The sequence below is a fragment of the Symsagittifera roscoffensis genome, chromosome 8 (genome assembly GCF_963678635.1).
Source record: "Symsagittifera roscoffensis chromosome 8, txSymRosc1.1, whole genome shotgun sequence".
NCBI classification, from domain to species: Eukaryota; Metazoa; Xenacoelomorpha; order Acoela; family Convolutidae; genus Symsagittifera; species Symsagittifera roscoffensis.
Window position 1 is genome coordinate 30,525,681 of NC_087069.1, and position 11,372 is coordinate 30,537,052.

At 38.4% G+C, this 11,372-nt stretch overlaps 5 protein-coding genes across 5 annotated transcripts in view; 2 read left to right on the plus strand and 3 right to left on the minus strand.

Annotated features, from left to right (window-relative positions):
* LOC134853265 (tumor protein p63-regulated gene 1-like protein) overlaps positions 1 to 11,372 on the minus strand; it is a 429,513-nt gene that overhangs the window by 262,182 nt on the left and 155,959 nt on the right. The window lies entirely within an intron of this gene.
* The window catches only part of LOC134853548 (tumor protein p63-regulated gene 1-like protein), a 454,277-nt gene that overhangs the window by 241,493 nt on the left and 201,412 nt on the right, over positions 1 to 11,372 (plus strand). The window lies entirely within an intron of this gene.
* The window catches only part of LOC134853267 (dynein regulatory complex protein 9-like), a 244,120-nt gene that overhangs the window by 178,112 nt on the left and 54,636 nt on the right, over positions 1 to 11,372 (minus strand). The gene's annotated exons all lie outside the window — the stretch shown is intronic.
* LOC134853541 (peptide chain release factor 1-like) lies at positions 5,051 to 9,648 on the minus strand. The gene is made up of 6 exons (XM_063869540.1): positions 9,422 to 9,648; positions 8,985 to 9,357; positions 8,753 to 8,914; positions 8,405 to 8,668; positions 7,407 to 7,427; positions 5,051 to 7,160 (listed from the first exon to the last, which is right to left on the minus strand). The coding sequence occupies exons 1-6, from the start codon at positions 9,646 to 9,648 to the stop codon at positions 7,095 to 7,097; spliced, it is 1,113 nt and encodes a 370-aa protein (XP_063725610.1). The 3' UTR covers positions 5,051 to 7,094.
* Positions 11,011 to 11,352, plus strand: LOC134853542 (uncharacterized). Its single transcript, XM_063869541.1, has one exon. The coding sequence runs from the start codon at positions 11,011 to 11,013 to the stop codon at positions 11,350 to 11,352; it is 342 nt and encodes a 113-aa protein (XP_063725611.1).

Consider the following 11,372-nt stretch of genomic DNA (forward strand, 5'->3'; position numbering starts at 1 on the left):
TCGTGACCTTTAAACGTTTGCTGTTCGTTTGAGGAATTTGCCTTATTTTTAACTATGGAATTGAACTGAATTTAAAATCAAAATAAAAGTGAGGAATTTGCCTTATTTTTAGCTATGGAATTGAACTGAATTTAAAATCAAAATAAAAGTTTCGATAAAATACCATTGTTGGCTACCATGACATTATTAGCAACGGAAAAAATGTTACGAACATGAAACAAATGTATCAATCTTTGAGCAGACACAAATTCAGCAGAAAAAAAAACTCTTTAAAAAAAAATCTTTTAAATTAACTCTCTCTTGAAAAAACAATGAACAGTTGCATTCACAGCTGCAATGAAACTTTCTAACAGCACAAAGAAATTTCAAGATGTGCCAATGAAGCCAAAAATCTTCGAGCAAACAACAATTGAGCCGAAAAAAATTTATGTTTGAAGTCGCCCTTGAAATTACATTGAATACTTGCACTTGCAACTACAATTAAAATAGCTTACAGCACAATCAAAAACCAAGATGTCGCAACTAAGCCGACAACACTTAAGCAGCCGAACGAAAGTCCGACAATACAATTTTTAACAAATTTCAATTACATGCATACTGGAAAACACAAGGGCCGGCCGGGATTCAGACTCTTGACCTTAGGGTGCAAAGGCGACGGCGTTATCTCCAGGCTGAGTGGGCACGAATTGGAAGTTGTTTAGCTTCAATAAAAGAGCAAGTAAGATTAAAAAAAAAAGTTGTTTACGGGAAAGTCTAGTTCCCGATAACAAGACACTCTCGCAAGTGTAAAGGCTTTTCCCTAAAAACGCAACAAAAAACCTATAAAAGAGTCTTCGCTACTTTCATTTCTCTTAAAAAGGGAAAACACGATCGTACTTTCGAGGAAAAACAAACCTGTTGCTTTTAAAAAATTTGGCCTTCGATTTTTGTTTCAGAAATCAGCAGCCAATGTCAACGGAACTCAGACTTGGCATTTCAGTACTAACTTAAATTCATCGTGTTCTCGACGTATCTACTTGAAAAAAAAAGATGGAGGCCAACGGATTTTCAAACATACTCTAATAGACAGATAATTTTACTTCAACCTTATCTCGTTTAACAGAGTACAAAAATGAGACAACGTTTAGTATCGATAGCAGTCCTCGCTAAAGTTATGCTTCGCGTCTTATATTGGACATTTTAATGAGTAAACGAGTCAATCAATAGCTAGGAGAGTCAAAATGGGTAGTTCTGTAATTGCAGATGATGATATCTCATTGGCCTCTTCCAAGTACGCCTCCCTGGATTTAGTTGCATTTGTGTGGCGGTCTTCTCTTATTGATCAATTGGGTAGCTATGATAACCAGGGATGTTATTCAAGTGCACCATAGGATATAGGGAGGAGACCTAGGATGTCTCGAACTTGGATGCCTCGTCGAAGTTCTCAACCAGTTCTGGCATCTCATCTTCCTCTTCGATTGTAGCTCTGGCCATACTGTCCAGTCCAGAGTCCAGCGCCGACTTACCGCCTGAAAATACCACCTGCACTCTAACATAAGCACAACAGATAGCGACTGAAAATAGAACGGGACGCAATCCAGGCATTTATATCATCATTCGAAACGGGTGTCAACGTTTTGAGACAATTTTATGAGCAGCAATTGAACCAGCACATAACAACGGAAAATACAGTGAACCAAAAGATTTGGATGAAGATAACACGCATTAATGAAAAGGCAGTCCTTCAAAGATGTGAAGCCTAATACACTAATATTACTATATTTATCGTCTATGTGTAATACAGAGAGAACAGACTGTTCCTAATTAGTTGGGCTACCTGCTCCTGGTTGTGCCTTGGCCAGTTCCACAAGTGCTTCGGGCGAGGAGAACTGGGGCAGCAGGTGGGGCAGCATGTCCGTCAGGGGTTTCTGGTCACTCGCTCCCTGCACAGTAAATGTGTTGGCAGGAAGACTCGCCTGCACCTTTGGGTTCTTGAAGTGGATCACGGTCCCGTCTCCCTGCAAACAGTTGGCAGCTTTTGTAATAGGATAAAATTAAAACGGTTGCCGGACATCAAGCCGACGGGACTTCAAGCCGAATCGTAAAATTAGGGACTTCAAGCCGAATAGTTCCTTATAAAGTCTAGAAATATGATTAATTTGAAAACTTTTTTTGAAGAATTTCTGAATTTCATGATCTTTCTCCACTAGTTATTGGCATTTTCATAAAATTCAAGTCTCCAAATGATGTTTCGGAAAGTTGAAAAGTAAAACATGATTGAAGACATTTTTCATAATTATAATTTATGCATTTCAAAAACCGGCTGATGTTATTAACGGATGACGATCAGAAGTGGTGCATTGTCATGAACAACGCTTATTATGGACTAAACATGCCTAAATTTTTGAAAAGCAACGTTTTAGAGATGATAAAAATAGTGTTTTGAGGTGCTGGTAAAGTTTTAATTTCGGCTTGAAGTCCCGTCGGCCTGTTGTCCTAGACCCAATTAAAACACGCACAGACAAAATCTGAATAATTCCCAAGTAGTATAAGTAGACCCAATTACGCTATCCGACATGTAACATATAAAAGATGCGGTGACATGTAAAAGATTAGCAGATGACAGTTGTAAAACGGGTGGCGTCCCTCAAGCTTGAAGGACCGAATGCTTGGAATTAATTTTTGCTTACTTTCAGCCAATCAGAATTGAGTATTTAAGATCTCAAAGTAAATCGCGAAAATCTCAAAGGAAGAAAATAAATCTGGGCCAATAGTGTTAATATTGATTGATTAGATAATAAGCAGATGAGTTTTCAAGACTGAGAAAATCTTATGATTTTGATCTCATTATCCTTGATGATTATCTGAATAGTATTGCGGTTGTAACCCGCAACTTGTAATATTTTTGATTATTTTCCACTGATTTAATACATTTTCTGTTAATATGACTTCGATTTTGTGAGAAAGGCTTTTAGCCAATAGACACGCTTAGCGATTTTGATTGGTTGAAATTTTTCAAGCATTCGGTCCTTCAAGCATGAGAACCCTCCCCTGTAAAACGTCTATGAGCAAGAAAACCCAACTCTGTTTTACTTTCGAGAAATTTTATGATTGACATTTTTTTTACAAATACAATATAAAAATGGACCAAAATTTTACCAGCTAGTTAAGCTCAAAAATAAATCCACTTTAATTTCAAATAGGGCAATTCCGTTTTTTTTGCTAATTTAGGAACGCAATTTGAGCACAGCATAAAAAACGAAAATAACTGAATACTACAAAACTGAAACGAAAAAGCAAATTATCACAAATCATTCACGAGCAATCGTTGACACTCGAACAGCATACGACCAAAAAGACATGGACCAAAAAATAAGAACGTTTTTGCTCTTCATCAAATATAGAAATGGGATCACGCAAATTTCCAGTTGATATTTTAGAAAACAAGGATCAACTGAGCAATTGCCAATGCCCCTCCCGATTCTCGCTAGGGGGATAGGGGAATAAAGCTCAATAGTTACATGTTTATAACCACTTGAAAATAGTTTGAATGATATGAAATCATAAAACAGATTATCCAACGAATCATAAAACAGACTTTCTTGAAAAAAATCTCAACTTTCGAATTTCAAAGAAAAACATAGATGCCCTTTAAGCTCTTTGATTTTTAGAACAATTTATGACTAGCGTTTTTGATAACATGAACCCAACTTGAGAAAACTGGATCAATAGTTAAAGCTTTTATTCCGCTGAAAAATGAATTCCACTTTCGAATCTAGAAATAGTTCAAGTTTTTTCGTGCAATTTCTACGTTTGGATTTGGAGAGTGCTTTTCACGTCACTTTCAGCAGATGAATTTCAGTTGAACTCAAAAAGTGCATTATATCTAAGAGCATCAATATTAAGACTTTTTCCTATAAAACAAAAAAATCAGCAATACCTATATAAGAGTCTTCACTACGTTCAATACTCTTAATCAGAGTAAAAAATAATCAACAAAACTGAGGCATATAAAACGACTTTTTTCTGTCCTCAAAGGAGGAAAAATGTATTACATACAAAAACAGTGTTTGATATTCAGATAAAAGGCTAGATCATCAACCCTGGTAAGTTGCTTACCTCGAAGTCATTCTTATCGAAAAGTAAGGCAATTTTGAGAAAACTGAATCAATATGTAAATTTTTTATTTCGCTGGAAAACTGAAAAATAAATTCCACTTTCGAAATTAGAAATCGATCACGTTTGTCGTGACTTTTACACTTTTGCTATTCAATAAAGGAGCGCCACAGGAACGCCAGGTATGACCGGTACACACTTGGGTTTCCAACAAGGCTGGAGTATTTTATTCTGCTATCTGCCTGAGTCAGATTACCCAGCTGCTATACCAGCTGGTTTACAAGTAATATGTATGTTGTACTCTGGATATTACAGAGTACAACATCTTCGATGGATCAACAACTCCACTAATGAAAGTCATTTGAACAAACTGTAACTTATCAAACAGGAGCTCTTCTATATTACACCATAAATTAGATTTCCAACAACAATACAGTCCATTTGTATTGAACTTCCTAACAGAAAATTTGTTCCTTCCGGAAATCTGAAAAGTTTTCCTTATTTTAAAATTAAGAGAAATCACTTGGCCAATGGAAACATACTACGCAAAGCAAGCTTTACTGCATTCTCTTTACCCCAATGAAACCAAATTGAAAAATGTTCATCGTTAGCATGTTGCGAAATCATGATTTTACTTACCCGGAACTGACCCACAACATACATTTTTGGTGATTGCATTTGCCCCCTCACCCCCATCCCCTCACCCTTTTAACCTCTTCATTCCTCCAATGAGTATCTAAACTGTACCTTGAACATGTTGACTTCTTCTATTGCAGGAATAGGATTCACTCCCAGTCGCTTCAGTGCCTGGTGTAGCTTCTTGTCGTCTGTGGTGTTGCTCTTTGGGATGTTGCGGCGCTTCCTCCGCGCACTCCCCTTGCCCCCTATTCGCACCTGGCTCTGTAGCTGGGCCAGCTTGTCCGCATTCATTGCTCTATCTGAAAACAAAGATAGCACAAAAACCTTGCAAGGCAAGAACATTGGCAATAGACATTTGGAAAGTTTCAATAACATAAATCGAAAAACTGTTCAGGAAAACAAAAAGCCAATAAAAATTTTTCACGCCATATGCACTTTTGTCTTAACATATTCGAAGAGCGCACATTGCCTTTATTTGTGCAAAATTATTTGAATTGAACTTTAGAAATCAGAAGCCAAACTGCAAATATGCAGCCAATCTAATTTTCAACCGAAAACCTGAACCGACATAACGCTAGAGGTATCTCAAATCTTTTCAATTTCAAGATTGATTTGTTTTTGGTTTATGTAATTTGAGTAACAGGGTGACAATTCGCAACAAGCGTTAACTAGTACCAAAGCATTTGCATTTGAAAGCATAGAAAGCTTCGCAACTAACATTCGACACGACAGGAATAGTGCGCGTGAATCACTGTTTGCCGCTTAATCTACACTTACGAATTGTCGCATGTTGTGCATTATTGCCTGCTATAACCTGCAGCGTGTTACGATTTGGTAAATTACGAATCTGACAGCTGTGGTTTACGAAAAAAAAACATATTTTAGATCGTTGTCACATTTTTGAACACCAAAAAAACTTTCGGAAAAGTATTCACATGGGTTCTCTGAGGCTCTCCCACGCATGTTGAATTGACCTCTTTTTCAACTGATTTGAAAACTTTTCCCCAGATCACTGCAGCAAACTTGAATTTTGCATACCCTAAATAAAAGGAAAGATCTGGAAGTTGGAATCGTAGCCTTGACAGATGTCTGGCTAGAAAAACGGCCTAAGTCGCAATTCAATCGCCGCACCCTTTTTTTAGCCCCGGTCCTACTCAATGCAGGACCAACCGTGTCGGAATGGCGATGTCATCCATTTCGAAGTAGCTGGTCCCACCTTGAGGAGGCGGATGACTCTGGATCCCCTCCAACCATGACCGAAGCTGGATTCGAACGCACGACCCTGCGCTAAGCGTTAACACAATAACAGTACGCTATATACGCATAATTCATAAATATAGCTTCAAATGTGCGACTTATAGACACTTAAAATATTGTTTCGTAAAAAATACTTCCAATACGAAGGACAGTCTGCAAAATTCAACACGGTAGGTGAGAACCAAGCATGAAGTTATAATACCATCAAAGCAACAAAAAGCTACTTTTTGTAAAAGTTTTCCAAACACTGGCCCAGAACCTGGTGTAACAATGAGGAATGATTCATATGAAAAAAAATATTTGATTTTTGAGTCAACAAAAAAAACTAAAACGAATTGTGCATGAAAACTAAGAAAATGCGAAAACAACATAAAAATTTTCACAAATTAAGGCGTTTAAAATGTTATAAAACCAAAATGAAGACACCTAACTTCTTTCGATATAACTTATTTAACACACGCGAAGCTGCAATTAGCAAACACTATCGAGAACACGACAAAAAAAGCTGCTCTACAAAGCGATATAAGAAAAAGTAGCAATAAGCCTCGAATTGGTAAAGCTGTTTGCTATGTCTCGGATTCGATCATACGACCTAGAGATTATGAGTCTTACGCACTAACCCCTCAACCACAGACGCTTGAATCGGTACAAACTGTAAGCACAAATAAAACAGAGATCAGATGTTATGAAATTTCCAATACTACAGATTAATATAATTAGCAGAAGTACCATTATATGCGCATTTTATTTGCAAGTTAGCTTGGAAAAAATATTCATACTAATACACTATGCTCGCAAGCTCGCTAGAGTAATAAACCGGTTCTTTAGCCGACAAAAAATTATCATAGAGCAATGAACCCGCCGAGAGAAAATCTGGCAAACTTTGTTTGAAATAATTTGGTAGCAAACTTTTAATGTTTTTAGTAGTCAACGCCTTAACTCTATTTTGTGAGAATTGTCAGATAAAAACACTCATGCACTTAATACAAAACTTTTATCGATGGCAAAGACTGGCTTCACAAAATTGCCACATGAGCTCAAACATATGTATATATATATATATTTTTTCAATTTAAATCACTGAGATACAAAGTGACAAAAAATTAGTTTTTAAAATCATAAATCAGACTTTGTATGAATGATTCCATCTTTTGTTGCTCAAGCCATTCCTAAAACACACAATTTCTCAATGAAAACACACTGTTCCATTTGATCGAGATCGGAACTTTTCAACACAGAGGCGAAGCAGAGCTTTGCACCACTTGCGATACAAACATGAATGACTATCACTTCTTGCAGATTAAGCGCCAAAGAATAAAAAGAAAGTTTTCTCAAATCTTACTCGCACTTTTACCAACCCAGGCAAAGCTCCGCTTCACTTGCAACACAACACATACATAGCATGACAAACTAACCGACAGGAGTTGAGATAAAAGCTGAAAAAAAAAACGCTTTTTTGAAAAAAAATCTCTACCAAAAACTTACATACATTTGTCTCAACGTTTCTTAAAAAAACTTCTTTCAATAAAATATGACGCCAAAAGGTTAAGGAATTGAAGGTAAAATAACATCGAAATAAAACTTACAAAGACACAAGTTGCGCCAAAAAAAACTATTTTTATTAGAAAAACTCAAAAAAATTTTCAAGTCCTCATTCAAAATGTTTAGATAAAACCTTCTTGCTCTTCAAACGACTCAAAAAGAGGCCTCTAACCCGATAAAACGTGAGCCGAAACCTCTTGAGTCAAAAAAATGAAGAGAAAAATTCAGTTTCAACCAATAGAGCGGTAAAAACCCAACCAACATAAAAAATAAGAAGGGGAGCGTAAACATTGTTTCCCTTGAAACGACCAAAAATTAGGTATCTAAGCTGATAAAAACTAAACTCAAATAACATGGGCCGAATGAAGTGTTTAAGCGATACAAAACAAACAAAAAGGGAAATTCGAAGTCAACATAAGTAAAATTACGAATTTCAGGAGTAAATCAAACACTATAAGTAAAACTTAAAAAAAAAACGCATGCAGCAAAAAACGATTCCAAGATGTGGCAACTAAGCCGATAAAAAATAAGCGGACAAACAACTGGCAAAAAAAACTTGAAACAGAATATTTCCCGTCTGAAAAAGAAAAACAGTTCCTGGTCAGATTCGAACCCCAGGCTAAACGGGCCGGGAACCCGAAGAATTTGAACTAATTATGAAACAAGGAAGTTAGCAATAGGAATGACTCCAGAAGTGCATAAGAGATGAGTCCTGTGAACTAAAATAATTACGGGGAAAAATCTAGTACTCGATTGCAAACCACCACCACCACCACCACCCCCCCCCCCTATCGCAAGGGTAAACAACAAATCTTCTGATAGCCACAAAATCTATTTATCCGATTAGTAAAAAATATAAATCATCACTTACATTACATGCTTGATAGATGTGATCGTACGGCTGACTTAGGCGGAAAAAGTTATCTACGCCATGCGCGGTTGCTTTGCAACGATGATCAACCACCCTGTCTGCGTCAAAATTGTAAGTCCGAATTTTTTCATTCCTACTAAGCGTTCCGAAGTGGCGAAACTTGGTACCCTCTTTATTGGAATTTGCATCAGCCTGCTTGAACCTCTCGATTCTGGCAGCTAACGCCTCAAGTGCTAATTCCTTATTCTGCTCCTGAAAACGGCTCTAAAGCAAAACAGATAATTACTGAAAACTGATTTAACTACTTTTTTCGTTCCTGCTAAAAAGAAGCTGATGCATGTGGGTTACCTTTTCGCAAAAGCTGAAAAGACCAGTCGGTTTATGTCGAACGAAAACTGCAGTCTCAGTTTTGTCTCGTCGCTGACCTCCTCCACCTGAGCTTCGCGTGAATTTGAATTCAAGGTCTTTGGCTTTCAACTCGGTTGCGGCTGTCTCAAGCACGGGAGAAATCTTTTAAAACACATGTGATTCTATTTTAAATCTTAACTCAGTAAATGAACGTCGAATAAACAGTACCTACCGTCACTGCACATGTACTGGTGTGCATTCTAGATCTGTCGGTGATCGGTTTACGTTGCACTCTGTGAACCCCTGCTTCAATCTCCAAGCGAGTAAATGACCCAGCTCCTCTGACAAAGAACGCAGCATTGAGAAGCGCCTGCATTCCATCTGACTTTTCATCATATTTCTCTTCAAACACATCAACTTCAAAAGAAAACTTGTCAGCTATGCCAATTAAATATTGGAATATCTCAAACGAAAACAATGCTGCTTCTTTTCCGCCTACACCAGATTTAATTTCCACATACAATTTTTCTACACTCGCATCTTTCTTGAGCATCATTTGTCTGATCCACGAGTGAGCTGATTGCAGATTGGCTAATCGCCCTTCCCTTTTGAAAAAAAAATGAGTTACTCCAGAAACAAAACTTTCGAACGAAACACAAGATGACGTACTCGATAATTTTTAAATCGGTTTCGGCATCTTTACAGAGTTCAGAATCTTCCATCATCACTTGTAGCAGCTGTTTTTCTTCGCAAATTTTAGCATGAGTAGTAGCGTAGTCAAGCAAAGCACCATGAATTTGCTTGTTCAGGGATATTTTGTGATTCGAATAAAGCACTGAGAGACAATCTTCGATAGAATTCGACAGCTTTCGCACGAAATGCAACCTATGATTCATCTTAAAACAATTTAGATATAACATTTCAGCAATTTTTTTAAAACTCATTTTTTTTCAGCATAATAAGAAGGTCGAAATTATCATTTTAACCGAGGTTACAATCAGGAGTCCCTTCATTACATTACAGTCAGTCCTAAGAACTTTCTAGATATGGAAGTGATACTGATAAAAAGAGACAATTAGAGTTGATTAAAACTCGATACGGGTTGCGTTTCTTCAAAAACAACACGTAACTCGACACGAGAAAAAACAAGAAAATGTACGCGATCTGTATGGTTCACCTCGTCTACGACAGAACTGTAACCGAAATCCACGAGAAACTCTATGCCGACGATGGAACAGGTGCTGGAAAACTCATTCGTATCAAAGAGTTGTGGGAGTGCACGAAGATTAAAGGCCCACAAAACGGCTACTTCCCGGGACAATCTCAAACCAAGATCGCAGTGAAGCCTGAGTACTTTGAACAAGCAGAAACTCTCTTCAAGGCCGGCGGAGTTATCATAATCACGTCTGGCAAGAAGTATCTGGGCATTGCCATGGGCTCAACGGAGTTTTGCAGCGAGTTTATCAGGCAGAAAACCGAGAAGTTCAGCATGGTAACTAAACAAGCAAAAACAGCTGAGAAAGAACCACAAGCCGCATACACATACCTCGTTTTCTGTATGCAGAGCAACAAAATGCAAATCTCGACCCGGAAAGTGGTCCTACCTCCAAAGCATCATGGATATCCCCGCTGAAGCTTGGACCGAACTATCTAGGTTTATCAAGCTTCTGACCGCGACCATCTTCGGATGCACACTGGACCGTTCGTTACTTGAATTTTCGCAGCTTCCTGCCAGAATGGGCGGCCTCAGCATGCACCGGTCTTCAGAATTTATCTTCCTCCTGGCTTCGAATGCGACAAAAGACCTAGAAGGGCGCTAATCCATAAACAGAACTCGGGGACACAATCCGAACTCCTTCACTCTATTCGCCTCAAGCTATCGGACCGCGAACACCGACTCCGATGGTGGGCTCGGCATGGCTCACTACTCTCCCCATCAAAGATCTAGGCTATGCTTTCAGCAAACTCGAGTTCCAAGACCTCCTTCACCTCAGTTATGACCTCATGCTAGACAAACTTCCCCGCCCCGAACTCTCATAATGATTTGCGGGACCTATTCGCAATCATTATTCGTGAAATCTGCTATGACGTGTCCATCGAGCCCATTTTGCAACCTGTTACTGAGACCGCCTCTAATCGCGCAAAGATGGAGCCTGACTGGATATAGCTGCAGAGGATTTTGGCCTCCATTGATTCATTCCACCGCTTTCTTTTCTGCTAACACTGCCTCCACTGAGTCATTCCACCACCAGAGAATCATGGTGGTGAATGACTCAGTGGAGGCAGTGTTAGCAGAAAAGAAAGAGGCATACAAGGTATGGCAGCGCACAGCAGCAGCCACAGACAAGCACATATATAGGCAAATAAACAACAGAGCAAAAAAGGTCGTTACAAAAGCCAAGGAAGATGCATGGAGGGTATGGAGTGAGGATCTGGAGTCAACAGCTGGACAGCAAAAAATGTTCAAGATGGCAAAACAGATGCGCAAAGATCAAAAAGATGTGCTAGGCTCCAACTTCATCAAAGATGCCGGGGGACAATTAAAGTGGAACCTGCTGAAGTGCAGGAAAGATGGAGAGGTTATTTTGAAGATCTATTGAACAGGGAAAACCAAAATAAA